Source organism: Mirounga leonina, unplaced genomic scaffold, assembly GCF_011800145.1.
Source record: "Mirounga leonina isolate KUSES-001 unplaced genomic scaffold, KU_Mleo_1.0 Mir_109, whole genome shotgun sequence".
NCBI lineage: Eukaryota > Metazoa > Chordata > Mammalia > Carnivora > Phocidae > Mirounga > Mirounga leonina.
In genome coordinates this window covers 1,849,275-1,870,040 of record NW_023270244.1, presented here as the reverse complement: position 1 = coordinate 1,870,040, position 20,766 = coordinate 1,849,275, and the positions used below count along the sequence as shown (strand labels likewise).

The 20,766-nt window shown below is 45.5% G+C and overlaps 1 protein-coding gene across 1 annotated transcript in view; it reads left to right on the top strand.

The window, feature by feature from the left end:
- Positions 1-3,478: 3,478 nt before the first annotated feature.
- Positions 3,479-20,766, top strand: part of LOC118019975 (coiled-coil domain-containing protein 6) — a 103,822-nt gene continuing 86,534 nt past the window's right edge. The window contains exon 1 of the mRNA XM_035019727.1: positions 3,479-3,982. Coding sequence (XP_034875618.1) covers positions 3,677-3,982 — 306 coding nt within the window. The 5' untranslated portion in view covers positions 3,479-3,676. The remainder of the gene's footprint in view (positions 3,983-20,766) is intronic.

Below are 20,766 nucleotides of genomic sequence, written 5' to 3'. Positions count from 1 at the left end.
TTGTTTCTAGTTTTCCTCTTTGCCTTGCAGTCTGGGATTCCCTTTACTTTCTTTCAAGTTCTGCTGTGTATTTAGTACTAGTTTAAATAGCATTTCTCAGTCAGGAATTCAGTATGTTTTGTGTCAAGACAAATTTTAGGTTTTGTAGGTTGCTAAATCTCCAGACATGTAAGTCGTATGTTTTCATTTTTTATTTTTGAAATTCTTACTTGATTCTCATCTAATTTACTTTAGCTGATGACATATTTCTTTTGTCTGCCATTTGTAGAGATGGTTTTGATTCCTTTGAACCAATAATAAGATATGTAATTAATCTTATAGTCATGACCTTTTGCCAGGGTGGGATCCTGGATATGCAGGACTAGTTTGACATCAATATGCATAAGATATTGAAAAAAACATGTTAAAGAAATGGGGTGGTTGAAGATAAGCAATAGTAGGAAGTGTGGATATATTTCAATAAACAAGACATATTTCAATATCAACTACTTTTCAAGAAAATGATAACACCATAGTGGCCCATTCTTCTATGATTCTATCCAAATTCCAGCACTCTGTGATAACCAGCTCATACTGGCTTATTCAGATTCTTTTCAAAACTGTAACAATGGGTCTTGCAACAACCCACCGAATCCATTCAGAGTTTGAATGAAATCACTAGTATGTGACATTAGTGTGATATTAGATATGTACAGCAATTTATTTATAGCCATAAAAAATAAACAAAACTTCCCTCTGATTTATGGCATTATTTTAATTTTACTGCTGGAAGGTTCAAGGCCACAGGGTAAATCAGCTGCCCAAAGAGCATTAGACAAAGAAAGATTGTGATGTTGTGCCTTGTAATTAGACTATAAGGTATTCTTTTCCTTTGTTGTTATATTTTGCAGCTTGAATTTAGGGCAAAGGTAAATTTCATTATTTCTCCCGTGGAAGCAATTATCTAGGTATGTCTCTTCTTCCTCCAGGCAGCACACACTGCTACCTTTTCTTCTGATTCATTTCCCCTAGAAAGCTGAGAAAGAGTTTTATAATGATATTATTGGTTTTGTAACTAGTGTTTCTATTGTAATGCTATTACTGAACCAATGTTGTGATAAATGGTCTGTTTATAAGGGGAATCACTTTTACAAGAAGTAGAAAATTAGACACGCTTCTGCTTTGCAATAACAATAAAAACCACAGTGAAAAAAAATTTTCCCCAGTTTATTCCCATCTGTATCAGCAGGGAAGCTTTAGAAGATGGCTTTCCCCCGAAGTCTTCTAAACACAATTACTGCCTACAAATACCATGTCAAAATGCAGTTTTCCTCCAGATCCTATTCAAGACCAACACATTTTTAGGCTTCATATAACGTGGGCCCTTTAAGAAAGTCAGGCGCTTTACACCCCACCCCCCTGGTGACTTGAAGGAGTCAGTCCGTCTTTCCCAGGTAGTTGGTGATAAAGCTAAGAGAGAGTCAACTTGCCCCTTGCTCTGCCTGGAAGGAATGTTTCTGTTGCAATAAGCTCTAAAAGTGGAAGCTTTAAGATACTATGGGATAGGGAACAATAGAAACTTGTCAAGTATGGAAGCCAGACCCGCTCTAAGATTCTATCACGGCGCTGAATAAAGCGGAAAGAATGCTGTTAAATCTGAGTTTCTCCCTGTGGTGCTGCTCCCTGCTAGCTTTCCTCTGCCATTTCACCCAGCAAGTGAGTTTTCCAGAAGCCGTTTCTACTTTAACGAGCTGCTTGTCTCATGTACCAGATCCCCGAAAAGAAAAGTCAGGGAGATAAATAAGTTTCAGTGAAAATTACACTGGATCACTTCTAACAATTCACATTGGCTATATGTTTCTGAAGAGCAAAGCCAATTCTTTTTTTTTTTTTTTTGGTTTCTTGCCACACCAACAGTGATTAAGTTCATAAGTCCTTTAGCTCTAAAAAATAACTAGGAGAAATTTGGGGGTTAATTGCTGTTGGCATTTCTCAGCTGTCTGCTGGAAGCAGCCATCTTGGTAAAAGATGATGTCATTTGGAACACTTGGAATTTTAGTTTATTCCGAGATACCAGCTTCCATTAGCCACTGAATGACACTTTAATGACAGTTTAATCATTAGATCAAATTTAGGTTTAAAGATAACAGAGGAGTGGGAATAAAAATCATTAAATCCACCTCTTTATCCCTCCTGACACATTATAAACATTTCCAAAAGTTCAAAGCAATAGAAAATTTTCACACTTTTTTCTCTCCCTCTCCCGCCCTCCCCCCATTTTCTGTTTCCAAGTGTTTGTTCTTTCCTTGACTAAACTCAGATAATAACTAGTCTGGTCAGTTTCACTTTCCAATTTTTATACATAAGTGAAAGCTGTTTTGTGTCAACAGTTTAAAGGTGTTTAGAATCATCTCACCTGCTGGGCGGATTTCCTGCAAGCTTTTCTTTGGGAGGGAAGGGGGTAATCAAAGTTTCGATTTCGAATTTCTTATACTTCAAAACTAGAACCCTGAGTTAGATCACATTAGACTAATTAATGTTTTATTTTTAACCTATTAAAAGTTTTCTAGGAGTGGGCAAGATGGTCGTAAATAAGGGTGATGGTTACGCCGTATTCCCACTTAATCATCATTATTTGTATAGCATAATACGACGTCTGCAGTTACTTTGGAAAACTGGCACTTAAAGAGATGGGTTTTAATCCATTGAAAGTGTTTCTTTTTTTCTTCTTGGATTAGGTGAGTGTTAGTGTCTCAATCCCATTGCGTGACACATCCTGGCACTGTTCTCAAGATGCAAAGAGAAAAAGAAAAAGTTGCACCTTGTTTAAACAATTGAGCGCAGTATGGTTTATGAGATTATTAGGAGGAGGAGTAAAGAGAGCGGAGTGTCGCTCCCGCAAATTCTTTCTTAACTGGGTTAACCTGTGGCTGCTCCTGTTTCACCCCACTGGCTCCTGGAGGGGGAACTTTCTGTTCTCTTTGCGCTATCCTAGGCTTCCCGGTTAAGCTCACCGAGAAGATAAAACCGAAAGGGCTGCGTCTATGTTTGAAACAGACAGAGGGAGACAGGAGCACACGCAGTCGGCGGAAGATGGGGCCACGGTTCGGCCAGGGCTGGATGCGGGAGCCGGCGTGACCTTTCCACGTGTCCCCAGCACCTGCAAGGCTAGCGGGGCACTGGGTTTCCTTCTCCCGGGAGCCGGCGCGAGCCCGGAAGAGGCTGGGCGGCCGGGGGCTTAGGTCGGGGGGCCAGGAGGCCCTCCCTCGGAACTCGTGCGGTCGGTGCGCAGCTGGTGCGGAGGCTGGCCTGGCCTTCCTGCACCGGCGAGTCCCTGGACCGCGGGCCGGCGCCGGGAGGCGGGCCGCGGCGGCGGCGGCGGGCGGGTCCCGGAGCTCTCGGCCAGCTTTGTAGGGCGGCCTAGCGAGCGCGCCAGGCCCGGCTGGAGCGAGCCCCAGTGCAGTACTGCCCGAGCCCGGGCGGGGTCTCTGTTCTCTGGCAGAGGAGGTCCCTTGGCAGCGGGAAGCTCCCTCTCTTTCTCTCGCCGCCGCTCGGAGTCTGCGCCCTGCTGCCAGGCGCCCAGCTCCGCGCTCCTCTGTGCTCGCCCGGCGCCCACTCATTCGCAGCCCAGCCTTCGCCGCCGCTGCCGCCTCCCTGCTCCTCCTCCTCCTCCTCCTTTCCCCAGCCCGCCGCGGCCATGGCGGACAGCGCCAGCGAGAGCGACACGGACGGGGCGGGGGGCAACAGCAGCAGCTCGGCCGCCATGCAGTCGTCCTGCTCATCGACCTCGGGCGGCGGCGGCGGCAGCGGCGGGGGAGGTGGCGGCGGTGGGAAGTCGGGGGGCATTGTCATCTCGCCGTTCCGCCTGGAGGAGCTTACCAACCGCCTGGCCTCGCTGCAGCAGGAGAACAAGGTGCTGAAGATCGAGCTAGAGACCTACAAACTCAAGTGCAAGGCGCTGCAGGAGGAGAACCGCGACCTGCGCAAAGCCAGCGTGACCATCGTGAGTGCCCCCCGGGGGTGCGCCGTGGCGCCGACCTCCGCCTGCCCCCGGGAGAGGCTGCACCTGGACCGGGCAGCCCCCGAACTCCCCGAGGCTCCGGGAACCCGTAGCAAACACACTCTCTGCCAAGAACTGCTGGCCCCCGGGGGGTGGGAGAGAGGGAGGTGTTCCTCCGGGGACACGCGAGTCTGGCCTCCCCTGAGGGTCAGGCTCCTCGCCGGGTGTGGGAGAAAGCTGCTGGACCATCACCCATGTTCCCTTTTAGCCTCTGGGGAGGAGGCCCCTCCCGGGCAGTGCTGGAGGCTGGTGGCGTGGCTTGGGGGGGGGGGCGGGGTGGGACTTTTTTCAGTCCTAGCATGCCTAAGGGGTGCGTCCAGAATCTGGGGATCCCTAGGCTGTGGGAGAGGGAGGAGCTCGGAGTCAGTTCCAGGGGCCTGACTTGGGGTACTGGGGGGGGTGCATAGCTGGGCTGGGCACTTCGCTGGCATCTGGACGGCGCTAGCTTGATCGCCCGGGGAGGGGGCGGGAGAGAGTGGCTGGGAATCCGGGAAGTGGAGTTTTCTGGCCAGGATTGAGAGGGAAGGGCGGGTACCGGAGCTGATGCTCCCACCTCCGTTGGAAATCCTTTCCTTGGTTGGGGTTGGGGTTGGGGTGCGGGGTGGCAGCATACAGCCGGGCGAATGCAGCATCTTATACTAGCCTGGACAGAGCGAAGGGTATGAAGCTTGGACAGGCTCAAACCGTGGTGAAGGGTATCGACTGACTCCTTTTCCCTTGCCGAACGAGGTGTACGTGTTTGCTTCATTGGTGGTGGAGTGCCTAGGGGTATTTTGCCTCAGAGTCTAGAGTCTTGACGAGAGAATAGGCTGTCTGTTCTGTTTCCACCTAGCCCCGCAGGCTCCCCCGAAGACAGTAAGATTAGGTGTTGTAGTCTCCTTCCTAGTGTAGCAGGCGATTAGAAAGGCCACTCGAGCCGTGATGAGGCGAAACATAACTGGCAAAAGTACACCGTGTGCTCTCACCTAATATCCCTGCCAGCTAGCCACATCATTAACATGCAGAATCCCCATACAGACAACTCTATTCAGATCAAAACAGTTTCCCAGCCAGGAGCAGAGAAGAAAATGTCAAGAAATCAAGGGGATAAATTACCATAGTTGCTGCACAATAGCTGATTAGACTGAACCTTCAGATGGAGAAAAAGGCATGAATTTGGGAATGGATCAAAGATGACAGTCTGGAAATGGGGGCAAGTTTAGGATATCCCGGTGCCAGAAAAAGTCTTCAGTGGAGGAGTGAGTGTATATGTGTGAGTGGGTGTGTATGTTCCCCAGTGATAGCTCATACATGGGACCTGGATGGCATTCTGAATTTGCTTAGGAAGCAGATTTCCACCAAAGATTCAGTGTAATTGGCAGCCTAAATAGAAATTGATTGTAGAAAGACACTTTGCATGCTCAAATCCAGCCCTGGTGAATGGAATTGGAGCAACATTCACGCCTTTCCAGACTGTCAAGTTCTTGAAGTGCCCTTTCGGTAAGAAGGGGGAGGAATTTGCAGAGGCAGGCACTTCCAAGCCTCCTCTGTAGCTTTCTTGGCCCAGAGAGATGTCTCTGCTGAGTGGGGGTTTGAGAAGAGGGGGAAGTTGGTGGAAGCAGTTTATTTAAGGTTTGAGTTAGTAAATGAGAGAGTTAGTCTCTTGGAGAATGTGAACCACGGAAAGTAGTAAAACTTTATGAAACAGAATCCCTAGCCTCTTGCATACAGTGAGCAATTCAGGCTGTTTTTGTTTGTTTGGGAGAGGATTAGGGGGTGGAGGTACTCTGAAAGGGTATCTGTTTGATACTTGACCATATTATAAGTAGGTCTGTAAATTGTACACAAACACGTTGGCTTTGCACGGACAGACATGTTCATTCCTGGTGTATAAGATCAGAGGCCTTCTGAACACTTGGTTTGAAGAGTGTATAAGGTGGTGGCTTTATTTCTTAGCACTTACCCTCAGCTAAAACTGACATCCAACCAAATATACATTGTGAAATGTTCTGTGACCTTACTGAGTAGAGTTTTAAAATTGTTTTAGATGACAGCCTACAAGTACCAAAAGCCGCTCAGTTCTTCTTTAATCTCTGATTCATATATTTAGGTAGACAAATAAAAAATGCCTGTGGTTTACCTGGTTCCCTAGGACTTGGCAGGTGTTACTAAAGCAAACGCAGAGAAGAGATTCCTTTAAGCTTTTGAGAGTTTGGTTAACTGATCTGGGACCCAGATTGTGTTGAAGTGGTTTTGACCTCTCCGGTGTGTAATTTGGGAGGAGAAATGTATGTGACTACATGAAATGGATTTGTGGGTGTAAGGGGTCCATTGAACAACACCGTGTTGTAATTTATGTCAAGGTTAAGCTGCACAACCCATGACAACTCTAACTTAAACATAGCCCTTGTTAGTAGCTGCCTAGAAAGTTTGTGATAAGTCTTGTATTCAATTAAATGAAGGCCTTGCTAGATTTTTCACTATTTTAGTTAATTTGAAGGGAAAATGGCACCATAATCCTATTACTTACCTTCCTGCCTTTTATTATTTCCTTTACATATAATATTAACTTTCATGTTCTTGAGCATTAAAGATGATTATGGATGTCTTTCCTTACCCCTGAACATGTTCAGAAAGATACATTGCTCATTAGCCACACCATGGAGGAGAGGTACCCTCTCAATCTCTCTTTTTAAGCAGTTTATTTTTCAGAGCAGTTTTATGTTTGCGGCAAAATTGAAGGAAAGGTGCAGAGATTTCTCATATACTCCCTGTCTTCCCTGCCCCCCCCCATTATCAACATTATCCTCCAGAGTGGTACATTTGTTACAACTGATGAGCCAACTTTGACACATCATAATCACCCACGTCCATAGTTTACATTAGGGTTCACTCTTGCTGTTTGTACATTCTGTGGATTTACCCTTATAGCATCATACAGAGTAGACCAAGTGCCTTAAAAATCTATGCTCTGCCTTTTTATCCCTCCCTAACCTGGCAACCACTTATCTCTTTTACTGTCTTCATGGTTATCCATTAACCTACCAAAGGGCTGGTTACTTCCAACTTTTGGCATTTTTGAATAGAGCTGCAACAAACATCTGTGTGCAGGGTTTTGTGTGGACAAAAGATTTCTGCTCCTTTGGGTAAACACCAAGGAGAGCAATTACTGGATTATATGGAAAGAGTATTTTTAATTTTGTTAAGAGACTGCCAGATTGTCTTTCCAAAGTGGCTGTACCGTTTTGCCTTCCTGCCAGCAATGAATGAGAGTTCCTGTTGCTCCACATCTTTTGTCAGCATTTGGTGTTGTCAGTCTTTTGGATTTTGGCCATTCTGATAGGTGTGTAGTGATACCTCAGTGTTGTGCCCTCTTTTTTTTTTTAAGATTATTTATTTTAGAGAGAGTGTGTAAGTGGGGGGAGGGGTGGAGAGGGAGAATATCCTTAAGCAAACTCCCCACTGAGTGTGGAGCCCAATGCAGGGCTTGATCCCAGGACCCTGAGATTGTGATCTGAGCTGAAATCAAAAGTTGGCCACTTAACTGACTGTGCTTCCCGCCCCCCCCCCCCACCTCCATGCCCTCTTTTAAAATCCAGTCCAAAGGCTAATAGAATTCTTAACCGTGGTCATTTCTGTCTATTTTGGTATATAAGTGCTTATTTGGATCAAACTATCCATTTAATAAAGGACTGGTTTCATGGGTCTGTGTTCTCAGCATATGTATGATAGAGGTAAGCATTATCTACAGGGAAGAATCCTCTGTATGAGGCCTTTCATCCATGTGTCCAAGTGCCTGGAGCATCTGGGAGTTACAAGCTTGGCCCTAGTGTGTTTTACTTGGGGCTTAGGGGTGGAATGGAATGTTTTGAGTGATTATCCAATTTCTCCCAGTAAATCAGCAACCAGGATGCTGATTATAGATCATAATTTCTTCTTTGGAGTGGAGAAAATAAAAAACAAATGCTCAATAACTCTGTTGAGCAGCTTTTAGATCTAGCCTAACGGCTAGATCTATCAGCTTGTGTTGTGGGTGAAAATTAATTGGAGATGATCTGATTCATTGTAGTGAGAGGTGTCTAGGGGTGGTGGTCTCTGAGCAGATGAGAAAATGCATTAGTGGGCAGTCACTGGATGGCTTCACAGCTGTAGACTGGTTAGTTGCTGGGCTTCTCAGAGTATAAGCAGAGCTTCACACCTGGCATGGCTAGTTCTCTAAGGTATGTGCTTTTCCTAGACCAGTTCAGACCTTCAGCATGTGTCTGGTTTGAAAATAAAGGCCTGAAATAAGTTACTAGTATTTAAGGATCTTTCTCTAACTATAAAATTAGTACTTTATTATAGACATTTAGGGAAATACATAAATAAAAAGGCATTTTGAGGTTATAGTAGAAAAACAGGTTGGTACTGCATGATTAGAAAACCTGGCGATTTTAAACATCACCATTGTAATGGTCTCATTAACCAATAAAAGCCACCATATAGTAAATGTTGTGGATTTGGGATTATTTACTCTGGAAGCCTAATACACTATTTTCCATTTTTAAGACTTCATTTTGGCAGACTCTGAAGCTGTCAGATTGACATTGCCCTTATAAAGAGGTGTGGTGTGTGTCATTTTTTTTTGTTGTTGTTAAATTTTTTTTCCCCTTAGATTCTTAATGGAAACACCCAACTTGAGACACAACTTGAGACAGAACTTTGAGAAATGTATGACCTCACGGTTAGGTCTAATTGTATACAAGTTCAGGCTTCTTATTATTTATTTTTTTTAAAGATTATTTATTTATTTGAGAGAGAGAGAATGAGAGAGAGCAAGCACATGAGAGGGGGGAGGGTCAGAGGGAGAAGCAGACTCCCTGCCAAGCAGGGAGCCCGATGCGGGACTCGATCCAGGGACTCCAGGATCATGACCTGAGCTGAAGGCAGTCGCTTAACCAGCTGAGCCACCCAGGCGCCCAGTTCAGGCTTCTTAAAAAGGCTATAATGTTAGATTTCTTCTGCAGTTAAAGTTCTTCATGTTCATAGGTCCCCTCTGTGTGTTTCATATAATGTATTTGATTAAAGAAACAAATCATTAGAGGAGATTATGTCAGTCTTTTGTGGTGTTCTCCTTATTTGTTTTGCTGGGGATGAGGAATAGTTCAGAGAATCACCAGTACCTGGTTTGTGGTGACTCTTGTTCAAGACCAGAGAGACTGGCCTACAGCAAAAACCTGAAATAGTCGTTGCTTATTTAAAAACTTTCAGTGGTGCCCCATCCATACCCTCTGGATCCAAGTCGACTTTCTTTCTTTCTTTTTTTTTTTTTTTTAAAGATTTTATTTATTCATTTGAGACACAGAGAAAGCACTAGCAGGGGGAGTGGGAGAGGGAGAAGCAGGCTCCCCGCTGAGCCGAGAGCCCGATGTGGGGCTCGATCCCAGGACCCTGGGATCATGACCTGAGCCGAAGGCAGACGCTTAACCATCTGAGCCACCCAGGCGCCCCACCAGGTCGACTTTCTGGTTGTTTGCCAGGCTCTGCCTGGTCTGGCCTCTCGTGCTTCCAAGATGTACCCCTCATGTTCATACCCCTCGCATTCTTGAAGCTTTCACTTGGTTGAACTGCTAATTTCTGGAATTTTAATAGGTTTCTCTGACTCCTCTAGGATGTACTTCCTGTCCTTAGTCTTATTCCTTACTCCTCCCTTCCTTTCTACCTCGTAAATCCAAGTAGACTAGACTGCCTTTTCCACCCCCCACCCCGGTGTGCACTGGCATTCCCTCTTTGCCAGCCACACAGTGGATCATGTGCCCATTCATATGGTCCCACGGGACCCATCGGTCACTCCTTGCACATCCGCATCATATAGGCCTCCCCCAGCAGATGCGTACATTCCTTTCAGGGGCAGAATTTGCTTTGTTTACTCTGCTTCCCCAGTGCCTGGCATGTGGTACATACTCAAGAGTATGTTGGCTTGACTGTGGAGGCATTGGGTGGTGGAGTTTTTCGGGTTTGTTTTTGTGTTTAATGGGTGAAGGGGCCCATACTGTCTCCTGACCAAGCGCTAATAGGGCGGCTCTCCTGCATGTGCCCTGAACACCATTTCCGCCCTGGTTGGTTAAACAGATGACTAGATGGATGAATGGATACACTGTATACTTTGGGGGACTACTACAATCAACCTGAGTCCCAAGCTCTTGCCTTCTAACCATGAGTGATGTTGTAGGCTACCTTGTAGCATATATCTAGGTGTTCATGATACATTTCACCTCTGAAAGGGGACAAAGTGTCTTTAGGTTCACCTTTCCAAGGATTTTTGAGCCAGGTTTTTAGGGGACAAAGTGGCTCTGTTGGAAGTGTCAGATTTACCCCTTCAGTTTTGGTGATGGTGACAGATCACTCCAATGTTTCTTACAACTTTTGTTAATGTTAAAATGCCCCCCAGCTGCCCGTGGGAAGCAGCTTCGGGCTATCACGCATCTATATAGGTACCAGTCACCTGGAGCACTAGTTGGGGAGGTATCTGCAAACAGGATTGGGAGGCTTGCTGAATCCTTGTGGATGCCCACATGTGGCTTACAGAGTGGAACTTCAGGGGGTTGATAATAGTGTCACACACAGTGTGCTTGCATTCTTTTTTTCTTAAATCATTCCTTGCAGAGATAATTGCATTTACACCTAGAAATGCTAATCTGAGCTTTTTAAACCACAGCCAGGCTGAACAAGGAGGAACAGCCCTCTTCCTTTCTCTTTCCCATACTTCTTCCCTCAGTGGGTAGGAGTTTCTTTTTGTTTTCAATCACAGTGCAGCTTCTTTTAGGTAGATTGAATTGTCAAAGGTGGTGACGTAAATATTCACAGGTTCAGTGTGTTCTTGCTTAGTGGTGGTTAGTTGAAACTTTCCTGACAGGGACACTAATGCTCTGGAAAATGTTTCTAATTGTCAGGATCTCAGAGGGGTGTTCACTTGCAGACTCTTCCTTCTTCCCCACTACTGTCAAATTTTCTTTTATGGCTGTCAAGTTTACAGCTATGAATTTTATTCCAGTGCTCATTCCACTAAATTACAAATCTCACTTTGTGGAAGCGTTCTTTTTTAGGGAGAAGAATGCTCAAAGGGTAGTTAATAGATTTATGGTTATTTAGAAATAACTCACCCCCTTACTTACTGTTGGTCTCTAGATCTGATGTATGGGGTGCAGTTTAGTGATTAAAATTCTTTATAAAATTAAAAAATTTATTAGAGCACGAGTTGGAGGGAGGTGGGGAGCAAGGGAGAAACAGACTCCCTGCTGAGCAGGGAGCCCTATGCGGATGTGGGGCTGGATCCCAGGACCCCGATCCCAGGACCCCAGGATCATGACCTGAGCTGAAGGCAGACGCTTAACCTGCCGAGCTACCCAGGCACCCGGTTTTATAATACTTGTTTAATGATGGGAAATTTTCTGTGATTTCTTTCCCTCCTCAGTAAGGCGCAAAATGGCATGTGATGAATACAGCCTGAAATAGGCACCATTCCACCTACAAGTACTTATGAACGAACGGCCTACTGTGTGCCAGTACTCTGAAATATCCAGAAGGAATGTAAGGGCTTCTTTAGCAGCCAGCCAAGGATTGCACTTGACTTTCATCCAGCTTGGCCCTGGCTTGGTGCTGTAGGGAATTCAGAGCAGAGGGAATGGTCCTTCTTCCCTCTCCAGCACTTTCCAGTCCAGAGAGTTAGGAAGTGCAGAAATCACCCACATGCAGGTGGAAGCAAGAAAGGAAGTTCTGCAGACTCTTGTCTGGGTTCCAGGGAGGGCTGTGTTACCCTCTCTGTTTTGTTGAGTACCTTTAAGAGAAACGATGTGTCATATTCACTCACAGTTTAATTAGCCTGCAGTTTATTTTGTAAGGCAGAGAGATGGGGAGAGCTGTTGCTCAATTTGTCTGTGTCGAGGTGGCACGGGGAGGCTTTTTGTTTGTTTTTAATTTTCTTTTTTATGTGGTGATGATTGAAAAGAAATGTCATTGATGTTTTAATTTCATAATTTGCATCTGCCTGTAGATCGAAATTATCTAGGTGGTTTTGCCTCTATTCCTGTTACACCCAGAGGCCCACCCACGTTCCTTTCATGGAATACTGTTGGACGGATTGAATTTCCTAAGTCTTTAATCCAGAGCTATGCGAAAGTAAAGACTTCGTACATTAAAGTTAATTAGAGATACTAGTTTATGGGCAATTCCAAATTCCAGAGTTTTAAAAAAGCAGTGTTGATTGACGGGATAATCTTCCACGCATCTGTTCCAGATCAAACCAGCCTCCTGTGGGTGCCAGGTGTGTGTCCAGAGTGATCTGGTTAATACCCTCCAGGGCATCTCAGGGCACTTTGGATCAAATGAGGCCACTTGGTACTGAGGAGCAGAGCTCGGATGCTCAGCCAGACGTTGGTCATGATTCAAAAAAGTTTTCCATAGAAGGAAAGAGGAAAGTGAAAGAATGAAAACATGGAGTATGCACGAGCTAAAGGAAGTTCTTAGAAATCTAGTACCTGCACTAGATTAAACACGGCATGAGTTGCTCTCCTAAGCAGAGTCTTTTCTGTGCTATCGGCGTTTTTGAGGTTGTGTTAGAAAGGCTAAAATAGCCTTGAGAAAAATAATTTATTTGGTGTTTAATTATAGAAGGAGCTTCTCGACTTGTGACATTATTTGTATGTAAGTGGTGAGTTTTTTTTTTTTCCCTGTTATCCTAATATACCAACTCAAATAATAACTTTTATTCTGTTGAGTTATTTATTTATTTTTTTTGGTCTTCACTAGACAGGCCTTAATTTATCTAAACAAAGACATTTGCTGAGAGTCAAAACATTGTGTCTCTGCTTCATTTAGTAGCTCCTGATTATAGAAACACTAAAATTTGAGGTGGAAAAAAAAATTGGCTAGATGATTTTAACATCTTTGTTAACCAAAGAGCACAGTTTAAATATATATGCCATAAAGTAGAGGCTTGGACATCTTCAGGTACAAATCACTAACCACTAAGGTGCCATTTCTTTTGTAAAACATATTAATTATTTCATATCATTTTGAACCTTGAATGCGTGTAGCCTTTTTTTTTTTTTTTTAAAGATCTATTTATTTACATGAGAGAGAGCATGAGCAGGGGTGGGGGTGGAGAGGGAGAAGCAGGCTCCCCACTGAGCAGGGAGTCCGACGCTGGAGCTTGATCCCGGGACCCTGAGATCATGACCTAAACCAAAGTCAGATGTCCAACTGACTGAGCCACCCAGGTGCCCCTGTGGCCTTATTATTATTATTATTATTATTATTATTATTATTATTATTTAAAGATTTCATGTATTTATTTGACAGAGAGAGCAGGAACACAAGTAGGGGGAGTGGGAGAGGGAGAAGCAGGTTCCCCACTGAGCAGGGAGCCTGATGCGGGGCTCCATCCCAGGAACTTGGGATCATGACCTGAGCCGAAGACAGACGCTTAATGACTGAGGCGCCCTCCCAGGCGCCCCGACTTGTAGCCTTATTATTGAGAAATATCTTAGGTATCTGGTGAAGAGGGCCAGTGACTTTTTTTTGTGTGATTAAAAAAAAAAAATTATGGTAAAATATATAAAGTTACCAGTTTAACCATTTTTAAGTGCACGGTTCAGTGGCATTAAGTACATTCACACTATTTTGCAGCCATCGCCACCACCCATCTCCAGAACTTTATTATTATCCCAAACAGAAATGGTCTCTGCACGGTTACTAAACAGTGGCTCCGTTTTCCCTACCGCCAGCTCGTGATAACCTCTATTCTTGGTGACTTAAAAACTTTTTTTTTTTTTTAAAGGAAAAAATGTGCTCTGATCCACAAAAGCAGCTAGCTGGGTTTTTGTGGTCCTAATGTTGAAGTTATGAATTTGGTCCTAAAAACATATTTTTAAAAATATTTATTTATTTTAGATAGAGAGCCTGAGTGAGGATGGGTTACAGAGGGAGAGAGAGAATCCTGAAGCAGACTCCCCACTGAGCACAGAGGGGCCAGAGGTGGGGCTCTATCCCCCCCCCCCCCCCCCGGACCCTGGGGTTATGCCTTGAGCCACTGAAACCAAGGGCCACTCAACCTACTGGGCCTAAAAACATTTAATTATTTTTTATTTTTAAAGATTTTATTTATTTGTCGGAGAGAGAGAGCACAAGCAGGGGTAGCTGCAGGCAGAGGGAGAAGCAGAAGCAGGCTCCCCGCTGAGCAGGGAGCCTGATGTGGGGCTTGATCCCAGGACTCCAGGATCATGACCTGAGCTGAAGGCAGATGCTTGACTGACTGAGCCACCCAGGCAACCTAAAAACATTTTAATTAAAGTGCTATTGATATCTTGCTCCATCTTCGGTTTTTATTGCCTGTTGGCTGTCCCACATCTGGTTCTTTTCTGTCCTTCAACAAATGTGGACAGTCCCCAGACCTGGGCTCAGTGCTTTGGTCCTATTTTGCATTTAGGGTAAGCACCCAAAGGTGGAGAACCTTGGGAGGGAATAACTCACTGTGAAGGCTTGTCCTCTAGGAAAGGAAAGGACTTTGCCCTGACACCTAACACTGTGATCACAGGGCTATAGATGAAAAAAAAATGCCATGTATTGATAATTGTTGAAGGTAGGTGATGGGTATATCTGACTATTCATTGTACTCTCAAAACAAATAGGAAGTCTATTATACTACCTATTTTAAATCTTTCTTTTAAGATTTTATTTATTTGAGAGAGAGAGAGATCGTGAGCAGGGGGAGTGGGAGAGGGAGAAGCAGACTCCCTGCTGAGCAGGGAGCCCGATGCGGGGCTGGATCCCAGGACCTCAGGATCATGACCTGAGCCAAAGGCAGATGCTTAACTGACTGGGCCACCCAGGCACCCCCCCCTTTTTTTTTAAATGAAATGGGTTGTAAGCATTTAATATCCTTGATAGCATTTGAAATAAACCATAATTTAAGAAAGTTTGAAGAAAACAAAAGGTTGAAGAAATGAATAACAATTCTTATTGACCAGCATTGCTCTGTTTCCAAATCCTGTTGTGTTGCTGTGGTAACTGCTCATGTTCATGCAGTGCTTACTGTGGGCTAGGCACTGTTGGGAAGGGTTTGCTTATAGCATCTTCTTGAACCCTCGGTGCTCTCCTGTGGGATCAGGACTGCCGACATGCACAGCTCGCATGAGCACCCTCAGGCTCAGAGAGGTTCTGTAACTTGCCAGCCCATCCAGGTCGGCCAGGTGGGGCCGGGATTTGAACTCAAGCCTGTCCTCAGAGCTTATGTGCCAGGCCACACAGCCCGTGGGAGGGTGGGCTATAAATCAGTTTATGATAAGTTTTATCTTTATTTTGTCGTGGGCGTTTTCCTCCTAGTTGTTTCTTCAGTGAGACTGGTCAGGGCTACCCCATTACCACAGCACATTCCCAGGATGCCAGGCCCAAGGGAGTGTTTCCAGGGTAGCGACTCCCTGCCTTGGAAAAGAAGCCGTGATGGAAGGGTACCTCCCATGCGGGGGCGGAGGGGGGCAGTCCCTGCTCCCCTTTCTGACTCGGTCCCCCTCCAGTAGTGTGTCCACCCCTGTGCCCTGTCCAGAGCACCCCAGTAGGTTGCCCCTCTGCTTCCAGCACAGCCATTTTGGATTCTCCCTTCTCCCTCCCTTCGCCCCTGTCCCAATCTGGAATCAATCTCTTTGTACTTATTTTATAACCTCTACTTAAAAATAGCCTGACTAGCACAGTCATAGTGGATTTTTTTTTTAGATGTATTGATCACCTGCTGTATACGAGGCAGTGTTCCGTATATAACAACTGGGATGAGACAGCATAGGGGAAGTTGGTGAAGGGCCCCTGACTCAATCTAGAAGTGGGGACCATAGTCAAGGAGGGCTTTCTCTCTCTCTCTGGAGGTGAATTTTAAGCAAAAATCTGAAGGATAAATGGAAGTTAATCTAGAGGAAGATGGGGGCAGGGGTGGTGTCAGGAGGGACACTCCCCCCTGACTCTGGAACCTGAATGTGGGGAAAGAAGGCCAACTGGGGAGGAGAGCAGGACCCTGCTGGGCAAGTCCTGGGTTCTATCCAGGGGCTAACTGCAGAAGGGGGAGGAAGGGAGGGGGCAGGAGAACATTAGGAGCATTTCTGTGTTTTCATAATCTGCTCTGGCTGCTCAGTGCAGCCATTTGTATTTTCCTCCTCTTTGAAGGCAGGTACTTTGTCATTCGTCACCTATGGGATGATCTGTCTTATTCTATGATGACCATAGCTGCATGGTACAGTCTTACTGTGTGCCTGGTACAGTTCCAAGTGCTTTCGTTAGGGACTCATAGCAACCCTCTGCCTTCCCCATGTCCTGGATGAAGCAGTGAGGTGCAGGACTGTCAGCAACCTCTTCGAAGGTCACAGTAAGTGGTAGAATAGGGATTTGAACACAGGCAGCCTGAGGGTACCTCGCATGGTGACTGGTGCATAAAAGCTCTGCCATTTGATGGATCATTTGCGTCTCTCCCCAGCCTTGACGCTGTAGTAGATGCTCAGTAAGCTTTGTGGAATTTGTTTTGTGGGGTGCCCAGGTTTACTTTTTATAAACTAACGGGACTATGATGTGCTTACAGTGAAGGGCACAAGATTTGAATGCACAGACTTATGCCAAATGAACTTACAAATGAATTCACCAGTGTAATCATCACCCTGCTCAAGATACATGCTATCCTCCGCCAAGCTGCCCTGTACTCTGTTCCAGTCACCACGCCCCAAAAGGTCACCTGGTCCTGACTTCTGTCACTACAGATTTGCTTTGCTTATTTTTAAGCTTCATGTGAATGGTTTTACACAGAACGTATTTACTGTGTGCTGGATTCTTTGATTTGCTGTCCTAGTTCATACATTTACTAACAGGAAACTATGTTAATGCACGGAGAGGTGGGTTTGTTTTACTGCGGTGCAGTCTTCCACTGTTTGCATATCTGTGGAATTGTTCTGGTGCGTGCCCTCGGGGTCGCCCACTGTGTGAAGGGAGTGTGGCACGCCAGAGGATACTGGGCCCTGCGGGACGTGGGTTCCAGTTAGTGGAGGTTCTAGCTGCTTTGCCAGGTGAGTTATATTGCATTCAGAGCCTTTGAGCCTTGGGGGAACTTACCTGTTAAAACTACGGTCTTTAGGGTTAATAGCAGTGTTGCTTGCATCCCACTGTTGTCGTTAAGGATAAAATGAGACAACACACATTAAAGTGTTTTGGTAATTTGTGAATTATTATTCCTGTGGAAAATGGCACCCCCCATACTTTCTATTGTTTTCCAAAATGTATTTCAAAATCAAAACTGTTCTTGATAATTCTGTAAGGTGACGGTACCAAAATAATGTCTGGAAGGCTGATGGGAGGAAGTCGAGGCAGCAAGCCCCGAGCTCTGGAGACCCGAGCCTGGGGAGCTCTGCGTCCTGATTTCTTGGGGCCTGCGGTTCTCTGGCACTTGGGGATGCCTGGGAACTTGGCCGATTCCCTGGGGTTTGGTGAGTCAGGATTAAGCCCGCCTGTGTGGTGTGTCAGAGTAACAGGAGGACAGGAGGCAAACATGTATTTCTAAAAGATCCATGTTTTTCTTGTAGGCTGGTTCTAGGGCTCTTGGCATTATTTCTCGGAAAAAAAAAAAGCCAACGTGCGTTTTCCCAGTTTTCTGTCTTTAGCACGTAGGCAGGAGCTCATCAGCCTGCTTCTCTGTCCTGCGACTTTTGACCCTGTTTCAAGGAGTATGGATTCCAGAGGGTGGGCTTTGATGGCTCAGACAAGAGTGCACTCCTGTCTAAGGAACAGAAGCCAAAACATGACTGTCTTTGAAACCGACTGACTTTGCAGGTTTGCAGGACCCACACAGTGGAAGGACAGCCCCAGCTTTTGAGCCAGGGTCAGGGCTGTGGGAGGCCGGTAGTTTTCTGTTGGCAGGGGACTCCTCAAGTGACCTGTTTTCTTTCTGTGGCCTCTGGGTCTCTCTCTAGCAATAGGAATGGTCACCTCGGGACTTCTTGAAGGTTGAAGGAACACGCTTCTCACCAGAGCACAGTTATGGTTTTATTGTCCTGGTGTGAAGGCTTTTGGGATGATGGAAGGGGGCAAGGAGGACAGTTAGTATAATTCAGGGACTCAGCTGGCACTGTAAATAAGTTAAAGTAAGGCTTCTTGAACCCAGGAAAGCCCTTCACTCTGTCGCTGAGGAGATGTGGCTGTAAGCCAAGACTATTGGAGTCTTTTGGTCTCTCTTCAGTCTGCCTCCCAAACTACTTTGAATGCCTTCCCCTTCTTTTTCAGGTAAGGGAGATTAGCACTAATGACTATAATCCCCTTATTTGGTTGGTTCTTACTTGGCCCAGAGCTGGGTCATTGGAATCTCTGTTGGGCGATGTGAAAAGGCACTTGGAATTCACTTGTTAGCCCACAAATGAAAACCATGAGGGTTTGCTGCTTTTCATAAGTACAGTGTATTCTTTCTCTAGTTCTCACATTCCTGTGGGTTCCACTGCTCACCTTTTTTGTTTTTATGCTCTTAATTTTATGTGTTGCAGATTAGCATTCTCCATTAGGCCATCTGTGTGAATTATCCCTCCTTTTAGTTTTATTCATTAGCTCCTTTCTGTTTTTCCACCCCAGGATTCTTTGAGTGAACTTGGTGTAATGGAGAGAAATTTGGAAACCAGATAGGGTTGCCAGATTTAGCAAATAAAAACAGGATGAGGAGCCATATTTAAAGTTCAGATAAACAACGAGTAATTTTTTAGTGTATGTATGTTCCAAATGTTGCATGGAACATACATATACTAAGAAATGATCTGAAATGCAAATTTAACAGGGCATCCTGTATTTTATCTGGCAATCTTAAAGCCCATAGGACTTAAAAAAAAAAAAAATCTCAGTTCTGCTTCTTCCTAGTCTGTAATCATGGCAGTTTACCTGACCCCTAAGACACCATGTCTTCTCTAAAAATCGGTCGTAGTATCTTAGCTCTCAGGTGTGAGGGATGAATGATGTGACTTATGAAAGCCCTCAGGACACAGTCAGCCCACAGTCTTCTTTTCCCTCTTTGTTCAGTGATTATGGATTTGCCCATCTTCTTTTTCTCTCTCTCATGAAGCCACCCCAGTGTCCTTTCCTTAGTGTGGCTCTTTTGGGTTTTCAGGACGTCAGCTCCTCTTCTTCCTCAAGCTGCTGTCAGTTTGCTTTCACTTTTTCTGCCCTTCTACCACCAACTTCCTTATTTCTTCCTCTCTGGAAGCTATCTTTGACTGTATGCCTCAGGTGTCCCCTTTTATTTGGCCACATGTGACCAGCCCCCTTGTTTCATTTCTCCTTTCCTTCTGAGCCTGAAATGGCACAGAGGGAACGGGGCCTCTTGGCCTCTTGCTGTTTGTGGGGCCAGGCGACAATCACATACTATTTTGGGGCCTCTGTTTTCTTCGTTCACTGGGAAGACTTGTTTAGAGATCAGGGATGGCAGACTGGCAGCTTGCATTTGGCCCATAGCCAGTGGTTTAGCTTCAGAGTTTTGAGACTTCTGAAAGAGAATATTGTAGGAAAGGCACGGATGCTCTGATTGGTCTTGGGTTGGGCATCATACCTCTCGTTTCTCACGCCTGCAGCTGCACGTGCTTATTTTCTTCCTGTTCGATGGCAGTTGAATTTTAGACCCCTGGAGCTATGCTCTCATAATGACTAATGATGCCAGTGTGTACTGTTTGAGTTAGCTCTTGAAACAAACCACAGGGTACAATTATCGCAACTTTCCAGACTGCGAGAACCTAGGTACAGGGGAGGTTAACTTGCCAGGGTCGTTTGGCTGGTAGGTGGTAGGGCCAGAATTTGGCAGCCTGCCCCTGGACACCCTGTCCGTAACCACTGTGTTGTCTCCATGCAGCTGGAAGGTTCTATGAAATTCCTTGTAGGAGGTGGAAATATAGCACAATTTTGTTTATTTAAATTCATAATGTAAGTCCTTGCCTTATGGTCTGGGAAATTGCTGTAATTCATGGGTGGTGAATCCACAGAATCAGTTTCCCTCAAAAGCATCCTTCTTCTGTCCCTTAAAGATGTTTCCAGGAGTTTTCTCTTCCTATGGCCTTCTTCTAACATTTATTTTTATTTTTAAAGATTTATTTATTCATTTTAGAGATAGAGAGCCTAAACTGGGGGGAGGGGCAGTTAGGGAGGGGGGAGAGAATCTCAAGCGACTCCCTGCTGAGCAGGGAGCCTGACGTGGGGCTCAATCTCACCACCCTGAGATCACGACCTGAGCTGAAACCAAAAGTCGGACCCTCAACCGACTGAGCCACCCAGGTACCCTCTTCTAACTTGTAAAAGATTATGAGGTATCCTTGGTGTTTATTTAACTCAGGAGTTTTTGGATACCTACCAAGTGCCAGCTCTACACTTGGGATGTCCTTTTAGGAGCAGGGCAGCCTCTGATGAATAACTGAGTGCCCCCTGCCCTGGGCTACGGGCATCGAAAGCCCAAGCAGACCTTGGGTCTGCCGTGAAGAAGCTCAGAGGCTGGCCAGAGGGACAGGTGGGAAAGCAGTGACCATGCCACGGTTGAAGGAAGATGGTGAATTGCCCATTCAGGGCTCACACAGGCAAAAGGAAACTGCAGAATGAGAGGATTTAATCCAGGGACTGGCTGCCCTGGTGGGAGAGTTGCTGAGAAGCTGACTCCTTGGGGAAATGCAGTGAGACTGCAGTTTGGAACAGGGGAGGAGGAGGTGTTATCAGAGCCCAGGGGC